The 14,174-nt window shown below is 42.3% G+C and overlaps 1 protein-coding gene across 2 annotated transcripts in view; it reads right to left on the bottom strand.

Moving 5' to 3' along the window:
* Window positions 1-14,174, bottom strand: part of SCG5 (secretogranin V) — a 59,274-nt gene that overhangs the window by 13,233 nt on the left and 31,867 nt on the right. For both annotated transcript variants that reach the window (XM_006018492.3, XM_006018493.3), the window contains exons 3-5: window positions 13,965-14,114; window positions 7,588-7,700; window positions 1,415-1,465 (exon numbers count right to left, since the gene is read on the bottom strand). In XM_006018492.3, the coding sequence (XP_006018554.1) occupies window positions 1,415-1,465; window positions 7,588-7,700; window positions 13,965-14,114 (314 nt within the window). The remainder of the gene's footprint in view (window positions 1-1,414; window positions 1,466-7,587; window positions 7,701-13,964; window positions 14,115-14,174) is intronic.

Below are 14,174 nucleotides of genomic sequence, written 5' to 3'. Positions count from 1 at the left end.
CAAGTGTTTCTTTTTCCTGGAAAGAACTGACAAACCTTTCTTTATTTGTCTTCTATTTTTGTGGTCCCAGAAAATATTCCAGTATTGACATTTCTAGATGACACTCATGTAGCTATGCTGCTTTCAGTTCTTGAGTTAACACATACACAGTATCTTTGCATGGTGCTACCGTGACCTACTCTTTGCAGCTTTAGCCCCAAATGATTTATCCAAGGTCTCACAATCAATCTGATGGATGACTAGTTTCCATTTGCCTGCCTTTCAAGTCCCAGATTACTACTTGAGCCAGTAAAGCACCTGCTCCTCCCTGTTCATACATATATGTTGAGCAAATGAGACAGCACAAAGCTTTCTTTTCTTTTCTTTCTTAAGTAACTATTTCACTCATCTGACCTTAAAGTACAGTCCTGCTTCATTTAAAAAGATTCCATATACCTGCTCCCAAAGTCACATCTGCTTACTGTACTGATTTAAGCTGGCACTTTATTTTCTTTTCTATTAGCACAGCAAAACCAGCAGAAATATAGAAGGAGGTGGATCCTATTCTGGACCCTGTAATAATCACTAGGACTGAGTACTAAATTCTGATTGCAGTATGTTTATTGTTGGCAGTGTATGAATAGGAAAAACTCAACTTGTCTCCTCACTTCTTGGCAGAGACTGCAGGGTAAGAAGTTAGAAAAACAATCTTCATTTGTGTTTCACTTATTCCATCCCAAGTCTGTTCAGTTTACAGTAAACCTGTAGCTCCTTGATGTCATACTTTATGAAGTAACTTTTCAGTGTAGATGCACACTTTAACTGTAAAGCCCTATTTTCTTCTTGCACCAAATTAAAAATCTAACAACAGAGACTGTGACAAGGATAGAAGCAGTGAAAGCAGTGAGAGTTTAGCAAGATAGAGGGTGTAAAAATCCTGCACAGTGACTGTACATCTCTTTATAAGGTCATCATCAGAAAGAGTACCTATCCATCTGGTATGTGAAACAGCCAGACCTAGAGCCATGAGCTTGATTCTCTTCTTACACTGCAGTAAATCTGGAGTAACTTCACTGATATTGCTAGAACTGGCACATGTAGTTAAAAGTCAGAATCTGAACCATGGGGATCTAGCATTACTACTGGATTGACCTTATATCTGTTGCAGGGAAGAAATGTTTAAAACTTCAATTTGAAAGAAATTATCTTCGTTATTAAAAATAATTTCCAAAAAAGTAAAAAAGTTAATATGAAGGCTATTAACATTGCTATATTTTAAATCAAAGCTTTTCACCTGAACACATCCTCTGCATGTTATATACCAATATGCAATAAAATAAAATAAAATTGTCTCAGTGGATTTTCAGAGACTGTAGCATTGTAAACCCACCCCACAAAAGATATTAAAATGAAACCAAGTTGTAGTCTGACTTACCCTTTTTCTTCTTTTTGGTCCACTCTTCATCTTCTCAAAGAATAAATTATTCTAGGGGAAAAAAGTATGGATCAAATTTAGGTCATTCTTTCTTTAAAGCAAGACTTTGTGTCATTTAAATATTAGCATATGAACATTTTGTAAGCTAGTTTAGATGAGGTTGTCATGATATTGGAAAGATAAACCACAGAGAAACATTTGGATAACTGAAGCTAATATTTTTCAATTCTTCAGGGATAGTCAGTGTCATCAACAATTATAAAAACAGGAGTTTTAGACAGTCTATGTTATACAATGATTTTATTTGTGATCAAGTCATAAGCACTCGGGGCGGAGGGAGGAGAGGGGGATAGAAACACATTAAATAAACCATTTATTAAAAAATATATAAGGAAGTGGGATACCAGTTTACTGTAACTCATTTCCTTTCTTTTGAGACTATAATTGTAACTATGCAGTATTTTTATATATGCTTTTCTGACCCCTTTTAGAAACTGGTTTCCTAGTTGCTACTTCTGTTTCTTGCCTTTGATTATTTTATTCCTGATATCAACTATGTTCTATGCAAAGAAGTTCTGCTGAAATTCTTTTAGTGCCCATCCCTTCCTTTCTTTAAGTAGTGCCCCCAATAAAATCTCCAAAAACCATTTGGTCTATAACATTTTTAATGGAGTGAACCTTTTAAAAACTGCCAAAAAATGTCTTGGCAGAATGGAAAGTTATGATGAGAAAAAAGAATGACTCTGTGACCACAGTTTGTATAAGTGCTTCCACATATTGCTATATTTCATACACATAGTGAACTCCAATAAGGTCTGGAATATCAGACACATGCTCAACAGATTGTGTTTCATTTGTGATTACTGTGAGGAAACCAAAACCTAACCTGAAAGTGGAATGAGAGAAGAACTACATGTTTAAAAGCAAAACATTGTATAAACAAGGCCATTAATTCAGCTATAAACAAGTGACCTAACATTGATCATATAAATAGAAAGTGGAATTCTAGTGAGAGACAAATTCACAAAACATTTTTACCCTGTGTGCAGCCTCAATAGGAGAAAAACAAACATTTTAGAGTGCTACAATGACATCTGCCAAAACTGTCTGTTTTGTACTTCTCATGTTCATTAAACCCCAAATTCACAATGCATATCTCTTGCCCAACCTCAGCTATTTCATCAGGGATGTGCCAAAGAAATGGAGATGAAACTGGCCAACAAGATACATTCTTGGCTATAGTCAGTTATACAAACTCACGTGGGGAAAACTTTAATTTAGCTTTTTTTTAAAAAAAAATGTAGATGTACAAATTATTCCCGGTAGGAATCAGATCATCATTGCACTCTTTCTTCATACACTGTTTGAACTTATACTTTACATTAAGGATAAAAAAAAAACAGTTCTGTAATAAAAAGAACTGCATGACTCCTAAAACTAAACACTCATATCAGGCAGGAAAATTCCTCATGATTGAACTGTTCCTGCTCAGTGAGATCATATTTTGTTTAGTCTGTTTGGGAATGTTTTAAGACCATAACTACCATTTAAGTATAATGTATAGCACAGGGCACATAGGGTTATGAAACCTGATCTAAGAGTATGCTTGTGCAGTAACAACAAATCTGTGCCACTATGAACGGGGCTGATTCTGTGATCCACTACATTCTTTCCTGAAGTGCTAAACGTTCTCAGCTCTCATTTCAGATTTGGATCTGAACACATACAGCACATTACAGGACTGAGATCCCAGAAGAGAAAGATATGATGCCTTTATACCCAAATATTCCACTTTTAAATCCTTATCTTAGGAAGTATAAAGAAAGGGAATATAGAATTTAAGAGAGACATGTAGGGAGTGTCGGGCCAATCATCATGTTCTCCTCTACCTGCAATGGACAGGAGATCTTTGGACCTCAGGGCTGCAGTAAAAGGTACAGCATGCTCTACAGCTAAGAGGATGAATGATTTCTTTCCCCTTTGCTTCTTGTCATTTCTTACACGTAAGTCTGTTATTTTGTCAGAGTACAAGGGACCAGATTTAGGCTTAAGCCTTCAAACTGTATAATTTATAAATGCCAAACTGGCTAATGCCAGAGAAAGGGTTTGTTGCTTTTTTGTTTGTTTGTTTGCTTGCTTAGGTTGTTTTGGTTTGGGGTTGTTTTTTTTTGGGGGGGGGGCAGGGTGACTTTAAAAAAAACTTTATTATACAAATAATTTAAAAAGTGCAATGATATGTGGCCCTCCCAGGGGCTGAGTATGATATAATTTGTTATCAATGAGAGAGAGATGCAAGAGAGATTATTTTTTAGACATCGGTGGTTATTGAAATTAATAAGGATGCCCAGCTCTGTGCTCTGGTTTTGCATAATCATTTAGTTGAGCTGAAAAGGAAACATAGCAAAATATACCCTGCCTATCTTGAGATAGGCTTTTTATCTTTCAGTTTAGAATCTGTGGGTGCTGATGCCTTCACACATGAAGTTTTATATATTAAACCAAACAGAAAACTACTCAATTGAACTGAATAATCCACAGTATTGTCTAACATTTAAAAGTATTTACAAAGTTTAACATAACTCTTCCTCAATCATAATTTCTGCTTAGATATTTAGAAATTACTTGTGTAAAGACATGCCCACAAAATTTATGCTCAGTTATTGCAATGGCTGTGTAAGTTAATTACTGGATAACAGGCAAATTGTATGTACAACTGCCACAGGACTGCACACGCCATTTTGGTAAGTGTATGCATGTATTTTTAAAAGTCTGTTTTTAATTTTCTAAATGCCTTCAATGCCAGGCTAAAAAAATAGCAAAAACTTTGCTCTCTAGTTAAACTATATCACTGATCATTCTATTCCTTTGCTTTTCTGAAAAGCTTTTTTTTAAAAAAAAAAAAAAAAAAAAAAAAAAAAAAAATCAAGCAATTTCAATAATGATAGGAGCCTATCTCCCTAATTCAACTGTGAATTACACTTAATTTGTAACACCCCATGCCATCTGCCTGAGTTAAGCAGCAATTCCTTTCAGCTTCCTTACAGGCTCCATTAGCTGTTGATCTCCACTGCCTGAAAAGCCCCTGCCCTCACTTGCAGGCCTGTTGCCAGTGCCCACAAGTGGCAGTGGTGGATGGCAGCTGCAAGCCGGTCCCTGCAGGTACCCCTGGCAACTTCCCCTGAGCAGGCTGTCAGGGAGCCAGTTGCTTTCCCTCCTTTCCCCACCACCCCCACCTTGCATTTGATCATGTTTATTACCAGCTGTTTCATCTGTAATTAAAAAGATCTGGACCTGGCGATGATGCTGCTGAATATAATTTCTGTTGGAGAGTGTACACTTTGTTTTAATTCATACATGGGCAGGGTAGGTTTCTCTCTGATTTAACAGTAACTGGCAACACATTTTTAAAACAGACTAAGAAAGACCAAACTAAGGTATTTGACAATCTTCACTAATGATGACCTATAATCTCTTACGTGCATATTGTTGATGACAACATATTATGAGCCCTGGTTCTGAAATACTGTTTCAGGCCAAAAACTTGACGAAGTGTTTTTACAGTCTTCAAAGTAGCATCATGAAAATAAATTACTTCTGAATAAAAAGTAACAAAGTTATCTGGCATAAATAAAGGAGTTCACCATCTGGTGTTTTAATATTACAGCCTTTGATGGTAATTACTTAGATTACAATAAGAATTTCCAATATTCAGAGTTCTGGCATAGTTCGGTCTAGAATTTTAGGGCTCATACATGGGAAGACATGAAGATTGATTATAAATGATGAATCATTGTCTCATGGTCACAGCAAGAGAAGGTGCTGCCAAGCACATCTATTTATCAATATTTGCAGGAGGAAATCTGGTTTAGGGCAAGCCTTTCTAAACTGAAAAGTAACAGCAATGTATTATGGGATTTCATAGTTTGTTCTACAAGTGCAAGTTGTTTTAATGATGCTTTAAAATGGATTTGGTATCAGGCATCTAACTAGAATGCAAGAGTGGAAGGAACCTCCCATGTCAGAGTCTAGTCCCTTGCATCTGTAGGCAACAATATACCGAACTCTGCCAAAAGGTTAGACAAGAACATCCACTCTTACACACCACAGCCACAAATCACAGCACACCAAATAACAAAGGGAAAAAAACAAAAATCATACCACTGGACCATAAAGAGGAAGTGGAACATCCCACACTACAAAAGGGACGCAAGAGAAAAACCTTAGTGGTCCTTGTCAATTTGACAGAAAGTTCCCTCTCGTGACTGAAAACATGATAATTAGTTTAACTCTTAAGTGCATGTGGAAGACCTAGAAGCCAGGCACCCATAACTATTAGGAGCACCGGCATTCCCAGACAATCTTCCATTTATAGTCATGATCAATGTCCACTGCACCTAGTAAGTAGCCAAATAATGCATTCAGAGGGGGAAACATATGATGGTGACCCCTGAAGATCCCAGGGCAAGTCATGAAGCATGAGATTACTACAGTCATCAGTACAGCAAGCATTTTAAACATATCACAAAACTTATGTAACCTGACTTTTAAAGATTTACTCTCCATGGACCAACTCCTTCCTTGCATAAGCAATCTGGCTCCAGTCACTGGAGTCCTTGTATAAACAGAGCAAGAATTTGTTAGGTCTGGCTATATTTGTTGAACAGAACATGTAAAACTGGGCTTAAAAATAAATTTTAATATAAGCCCATCTTACTGTGGGTTTATTTTGTTTTCATTCAAGTGAAAGGAATGGAATGATGGAAGCTTGACCAGGGGGCGATTGAATCCACTTAAGGCCTTATAGTCCTTATAGTCTGTCCTTATCCAATTAAAGTTAATATTAAACCTTATAGTACTTGACAGTCCAGGTATTGCACATATTGATTAATTCCTTTCTCCACAAGTAAGCCCCTAAAATATTTCTGCATATAGTCACACTGGGCATGTCTACACGAGACATTTACTGCAGAGTTACCCAATTAGCTCTGCAGTAAACATCTCAGTATCCACACATCTGGCCCTATTAGGCTGCAGGAAACTACTAAACTGCACAGCAGGTTAGTACTTGTAAATACAAGAACTATCCTGTGGCAGAGTTTTTTCATGCACAGAAATGTATGTGTAGATGCTGACCCAGCTGGCTGGGGCATGAGGGTGATTCAGAGCAAGGGCTGCCGGTAGCTAACCTGCACCGGAGCACCCTCATGCTGCAGCCAGCCCTTCCAGAGCACATTGAGCCAGGTCGGAGCAGCTCTGGACTGGCAGGCTGGCTCCCCAGGCTCCCTGGCAGCTGGGACTGCACTGACTCAGCTCAACATGCTATGGTCTCGGGCACATATTCAAGTAGCACACCCTGGAGCAATAAACTCCAGCGTGATATGTGCTGGAGTTTATTGCTGCAAATTAATTGCATGTGTAGATGCACTCACTGAGAGGTAGTATTTGGCATGAGCAAAACTGAGTTAGGCAGACAAGGCTCTTTGGGTGAATCTGATATCTTTTATTAGACCAACTTAAGTTGGCTCCCTGACTTAAGTTGGTCTAATAAAAGATATCAGATTCACCCAAGTCAGGGAGCCAACTTAAGTTGGTCTAATAAAAGATATCAGATTCACCCAAAGAACCTTGTCTGCCTATGTCCTTAGACCAATACGGCTACAGCCTACAAAACTGAGTTAGACATTTACAGAGCCTAAGTCATCAAAGTCAGTTATATCTTACAACACTGAGAGGAACACCTAAACAATTTTAACATTGGAGATTCTGTGCTAAATAGATACTACATCTTAATATTATAAATTAGTATATATTATATTATAATATACAGCATATTATGTAATGATTTTCTATCAAACTATATTATAAATGTATGAATATAATAGACTGCTGCATGAACTGCAGTTTGAATAGAATCCATGTGAAATTACTGGATTTATCACATACATTATCATCATATGAATTCCCATTTTCTCTCACTTTCATTTGCCTATAAATAATATTTATCTTTTTTGGCCATTGAATTCATTTTTCTTTTAAACTGAAGCAGGTTCTTCTCTTTAAAAAAAAAAATACTTCCTCTTATGTGAGCCTTTTTTCTAGGAGGTCTTCTTACAGCTTTTACCTACCCACCACTTATTTCAATACTTAACAAAACTAAAGGCTGATTTACTCACCCATTTGCCCATGCTGGGGTAGTCGTGCTCTGGATCAAAAAGGTGTTGGTGCAGCTGGTATTCCCTACTGAACTCTGCTGTGTCTGGTGTGTTTTCTAAACATCCATCATCAACTGCAAAAGTATTTTGAAAGCATTAACTGATAAAAAAAATTGCAGTGCTTTAAGAGCCCATTCATATTTTGTGGCAAAAATTCATTTTTGTGGCAAATTAGGCAATAAAACCTTTTAAAGAACTGGAATACTGAAAAATACTGCATAGTTTTTCTTTGGAAAGACTCTGCCAGGGTATTTTTTAAATATCTCATAAAATACAACCCTTTGGAAGTTTGCACATACAATCCATTTATTTTTTAACCTCTTTCTCACTCTGAGGGCACTAAGCTGGTTGGTAAAACACACTGTTCTTCCACTCTGGGGACAATTCACCATATTTTTATTTTAGAAAAAAAGTGTTATTTGTTTGCAGTTCATCAGCTTGCACTTTAGTAGACAAACTAGATCTAGTGCAGAAACTTCAGCAATCTTGAAACTGACAAAAGAGTGATTCTACTGGTGCAGGTAAAATCTCTGCCTTACTAAACAGATACTAGCACAGACAAAAGTGACAACTTTCACCTGATCCAGCCACAGATAGTGGGCTATAGCCATGACCAAACACAAGTACATGGCTGCAGACCATGCATGAGGGGTCAGATAAAGACATTTCAAAACACAACATCTTTTGTAACTTCTGTCTGCGCTGCCTCCCAGCCAAGGAGATGTTTTCAGAATGGGAGGAGGGAAAGGGAGCAGAGGGAGATCAGTCTGGGGTTTTTTCATCCGCTGCTGGAGGGTGGGGTGGATGTACAGGAGCCCTCCCCAGGTGGCAAGGGCTCCAATTCACCCACTCCCTCTTCCAGCACTGGCTGGGAAACTTGTTCTTTTCCACCCTGCGCCGTATGGGTGAATTCGATTGATTGATGGTCGCTGTTCCCAAGGTAATTCCCCATAGCCAACACCAAGTCCAGTAAGGCATTCCCTCTAGTGGGACCATATACCTCCTGCATTACGTGAAGGTCCTGTACACTGGTTAAGAACCTACGTAAACAGTTGGATTTGACTGACTGCTCCCCCCAGCAGATGTCACGGTAGTTTAGGTCCCCCATGACAACCATGCCCCTGGACCGTATAGCCTGAGAATTCCAAGTCTAGCTCCTCCACTTGATGTGGCGGTCTGTAGCAGACCCCCACCATCAAGTCCCTTTCTCCCTGACCTCCATGTATCCTAACCCACAGCACCTCAACATTCTCCTCCTCTGATCCCATTTTCATTAAGGTAGATGTATACTGCTTCTTAACATAGAGGGCAACCCCACCCACCCCCTTCCTCCCTACTCTGTCACATCTGTACAACCTATACCCCTTAATGCGTACTGCCCAGTCATGGGTAGGGTCCCACCAGGTTTCCACTAGCCCCACTAAATCGAAGTTATTGTTTGCAAACAGGCATACCTTGCTCTCCTGTCAAGGCCAGATGTACCTTGACTCCAATGACAGCCCTAGAATTGCTTGATTGTTTATATTGTTTCTTTTCTGTTATCACTGTGTATCAGTAAATTTGCCCTTTAACAAATGGAAAGGTTGTGGTTGGTCTGAGGGTGGGTCCCCCTCAGGAACAAGGCACCTGGGTCCTAAATCCAAAACCAACAATTAACGCCCAACGTGGGGCTCAGGACTGTGACTCAGGAACTGGGACCAGGTCCAACGCCAGCTATCGCTGACTGGAGCCCAGGAACTGGAATTTGAGGGCAGTAACCTGACAGATCAGGGAATTTGTTGATACAGAGTGACCCTTTTTAGAGGGGTCAGCTAAGACTTGTAGTAAGATAGAGCTGTATGGTAATTGTAATTAGGGTTGTAAGTTTTGTGCAGGAGACGCTGAATCTGGATAGCTATCTTGACAATTGGATAAGACACTGATTGTGGAGTGACATGCTGGGAGCCACACTGGAAACACAATCTAAGTAAATCAAACAGTGTGGAGTGGGGAGGGATGAGCAGGTCTGTTGGGCCTGGGTGGCAGGCCCAGGGAAGGGTAGGTGGGATCCAATGGGGGAGGGAAGAGGGCTAGCCGAGGCAAGATGTGGGACGGAGTCACAACGGCTCATTCAGGAGGCGTGGGAAAGGGGGGTGGATCCCACCCAGGGGAGCCATGGGGGGTATGTGCCCCCCGGATCCGTGCATAGGGTGAGGGTGAACTGTTGCTGTGGGCTGGAGCCAGGGCCATTGCCAGGCTCTTCCCAGCTGCAGGGGGGCTGGGCCAGGGCTGTGCTCAGGGCAGCTGGCAGTGGCACTGGAGTGGGGGGGGGGCTACGGGGTGAGCTGTGGCCACCCCAGAATTCGCTGTAGGCCCCCCACCCCTCTAGCCCCTTCTCCTCCTGCACCGAGTGCAGCCCCGGCCCAGCCCCCCTGCCAACAAGAACACCCCAGTGCCAACCCCCACCCCAGACCACAGCCGCTCCCAGTCCCTGTGCCCCCCGGATGAGCCTCTCATGGCTCCGTCCCATGCCCCACCCTGCAGCACCTGCGCCAGCCCTAGCCCCACTCCCTCCCTCATTGCAGGGGCCTCTATCTTCACCCCCATGACCCTTCCCTCCCCCTGCCCCTTTCCCCACAATAGACTTACCAGCCAGACGTTTCTCTGTCCAAGCTGTGGGACTGGCTGCATGCATGCTGCAGCTGCATGAGTGCATGTGGCATTTATTGGCGACATTATCTGCCACATCAACCAAAAAAAGCCAATTGCTGATAATGCCAATTTTCCTTTTATTAGTGCCAATACGATATGGACCAATGTATTGGTGCACCTCTATAATAAAGTTTTGCGCTGTCTTCCACCTCCCTACATGCTGTAGAGGGGGGGACTTTGAGGGGCAAGGAGTGCGGCCGGGCTGGGCAGGAAGGTAGGGTGGGTAGCCCCCCCATCCAGGGTTTACCAGGTGGGTGTGGCAGTGCTCAATGGCCCGAGTCAGTCCCCACTGGTGGCAAGGACATGCAGCTCCTGGCAGTGTCCTGAGGCACAGGGGCACAGCATCCAGCTGCCTGGGCAGAGGCCCCTGCTGGGGCAGAGCTGGAGCTGCTGACAGCCAGCGATGCCATTGCCAGCCTGGCCTCCTGGGTGGGGCTGCGCACCTGGAGCTGGCAGGGCAGGTGCTGACCCTGGCTTCTGGAGCTGCTGGCTGAGGCCAGGGGCAGGGAGTGTAGTGAGATAGGCTCCTGGTGAGGGGCCCTCCCCTGGTGATGTGTTGCTGCAGGTGCCAGGCTTCAGCAGAGGCTCAGGCAGGCCGCTCATGCTGGAGTACACAGCATGGCTTCGGTCAGGGTCCTGGGGCATGAAAATGTCATCCAGCTACTGCATAAGGGGCATGGACTTGTGGGCAGACCCCAACCACTGGTTCTGGTTGGTGAAGGTGACCTACTGTGCCCACAAGGCCTTGACCTTTATGCAGCGTGGATGCACTGACCAGTTGTGCCCATGCTCCTGCATGCATCCTGACAGGCCCTTGTAGTTGTACACATTGGCGTGCCCACTCCATGCTAACTGGCTGAAGACCCTGGCCTCACCCCACAGTGCCACAAGGTCTGTGGTCTCCTTCTGGGACCAGTTGTGGCCCCGGGAGGTGATGTCTGGCATTGTGGACAATGCCAGTGTGGCTCCATTGACAGATTGTTGGGCCACTGAGCCATATTCCTGGCGCTGCCAGGCCTAGGCAGGTGCCTGCAGCACCCAGCCCAGGGGCATGGTGTGGGGCAGGCAGGCACACGGCAAGGGGTGTGCAAGGCACCAGCACTGGGGTCTAGGTAGGCTGCTGTGACTGGGTGCTGTAGGGCCTGGCAAGTGCCTGCAGCACCCAGCACAGTGCAGTGGCATGGGACAGGTAACTGCATGGCGACGCAAGGCTGAGGGAACAGAGCTGGGGTTCAGGCAGGCTGCCACAGATGGCCTAGAGCCTAGCTGCAACACACAGTGGTCAGAGGCTGGCTGCAGATGGCCCAGGGCCCTAGTGTCTCCACAAGCTTTTAAGGGCCTGGGACTGGGGCAGGCAAAGAGATGTCCCAGCCTTGGAGCTGGAGAAACTCCCAGCCCCGTGGCCCTAGGGTGAAGCTGCAGGTGGCCTCCTGGTGGTAGGGGTGACTGGAAGCAAATTTGGTCCCAGTCAGCATCTACATGTGCATTACTGTACAGTAACTACTCAGGAGTTAATCTGCTACCTGTACTTACAAATAGAAAATTAACTTGCGATTAGAGCAAATTTCTGAGCAGTAAGCAGCGGCACGCATAGACTGTGATGCTTACTGTGCAGTAATGTGCTCTACCGAGCAGTAAAGCATCTCATGTAGATGTATGAATTCACAATTCATCATTGTATATTGGTGTATAGCTCATTCATTGTCATCATTACTAGAGATGATGGCTCCAAGTGGCTGCTCTTCCCACCTACAGGAGGATACTCTATCCAGCTGTAGGAGTGTTGGTATTTCTTGTTTTTCTTGTGCAAGTTGGGAGCTTCTGGGGCCAGAATATGCCAGTGAATCTAGCCGGATCCATTATTGCCTCATTCATGTACAATAACACTTTCTCACTAAGGCAAAGTAGAGAACGCCCACAAGTTTGTGTGTTGGTTTCCTTGATTATCCCATGTAAATCAGGAGAGTATTTGCCGTTCTCCTCAAAGCATCCAGGAGCAGCCGAGGCGCTTTAAGTGTCCACTGCTATCGGATACAGCCTCATGATGACGTAAGAGCAATATTTGTATCTAAGTGACCATGAGGAAGCTATTCTGGGTTTATCTACATTAAGGCAGTAGCATGTTGTAGTGAGGATGGATGCAATCATGCCCTGCCCAGAGTTTGCAGGCAAGTTTCAAATCCCAAAGTGCCATGTCCAAGTGTTTGGTCTCTGGTGGTTTTGGGAGCAGCTGCTAAAGACAAGCCCATTCTAGGGTGGATTGGACATAGGCAAGGCATGTTCAGCTCATCCTCAGGAACCAACTGCTGCTGTGGTATAGACAACCCCTCTAGGTCATAAAGTCCTTACTTTTTTGCTAAAATTAAGATCTTAATTTGTCAGTCGGCAACAGGGTAAAACTAGCTATACTAGCTGGCTAATTAGAAAATGTCAGTAGGAAGCTAAAGACACCTAACAAAAGCTTTCCTGTGGCCTGAATACAGAAAGCAAAAAGCTATCTTAAACTGAGAAGTGGCTGAAAGAAACTATTTAGGCATTATCTGCCTTGTATGCCCTTGACTCAAACCACAAGAAACAGCAGGGCATGTTGCATAATCAGACCGGTACTAGTGGCCAAAGAAGTCTTCAAGCACATGAAGCATGTGCACCCCATTGTGGGAAGTGCATGAATATAATCACTGGAAAGGGGATGATTTGTTTCCCATTAACCAACCCATAAACCTGTTCTCCGGTAGGTTGTATGGACAATGCTTTGGATACAAACTAGTTTTCATAACCATAAGTGGAAACATTTCTACTGAAATATTGGTAGATGTAATCTTCACTGAGAATGCATCTATGTAAAAGCAGCCTTTCATAGTAGGCAGCATTTTTCCAGGAATGCTCTCAATTTTCATATTTGGATGTATCATCTCAGCTGACTAAGCATTATTTTCCCTAGAAGAAAACAAAAGATTTCAAGGGAGCCTCAAACAATTTCACTGGAGTCCAAAAATTAATCTTGTTCTTCTAACCACTAGCAGATCTGATGGGTAAACATAAAATGCAAAAATCTGTGGAGAAAAAAAATCTAAAAATAATTATTCAGAACTTGTCAGAGAAAAGATATATTGGAAATAATGTAGATATAAACAACATATATAAATACTAAACAAGTATTTCTCATTTGTAAACTTTTAAAATATTTCTAGACCAAAGGTATATTTTTCTATTCTTTAGTGTTTATTCCCACAGGAGCAGATGCAATTCCTACTAGGAACCAATGAGAATTTGCCTATTAATTTCAGTTCTGGAAAACTTCATGCAAGTCACCTAAAGGGAAAAACTCAGTCCCTTAATATATGTTGATAAATGAATGAGACAGATTCTTCTTGGAGAGTGGAGCAAGACTTCTAAAGGAACCATTATGAACCTTTTCTTTTTCCAGTATATGTGCAAGGCTAATTTTTTGACTGTGCTTCCTCTAATGCACCAATATTAACATATATATTATATATAAAACAATCCAAAATAAGAACACTCCAATGCGCACACATCTCTTTTTGGGAGAACAAAATACTTAGCTGATGTTAGTCACATTGTTTATTGCTCTACTGTAAGATACTTAGATCCTGCCATGAAAAGCAAGGTATAAGAACTAGAAGTACCTGTTTTTCCAATTGGGCAGGGATTTGGAGGGTCAGGGTATCCTTGATCTTCACTAAAATCCTTTGGTATGTTATCTCCTGTTAGCTCAGCGACTATGTTTGGGATATTGCCGTAAGGACCCAAGTGCTGAAGACCTTCATGTGCACCACCTGATGAAGAGAAATTCATGCTCAGCCTTTTTAAAAGGAGAAAAAGTCAGATTTTTGCTT

The sequence above is a fragment of the Alligator sinensis genome, unplaced genomic scaffold (assembly GCF_000455745.1).
Source record: "Alligator sinensis unplaced genomic scaffold, ASM45574v1 scaffold262_1, whole genome shotgun sequence".
Classification (NCBI taxonomy): domain Eukaryota; kingdom Metazoa; phylum Chordata; order Crocodylia; family Alligatoridae; genus Alligator; species Alligator sinensis.
This window is presented reverse-complemented; position numbering and strand designations above follow the sequence as displayed.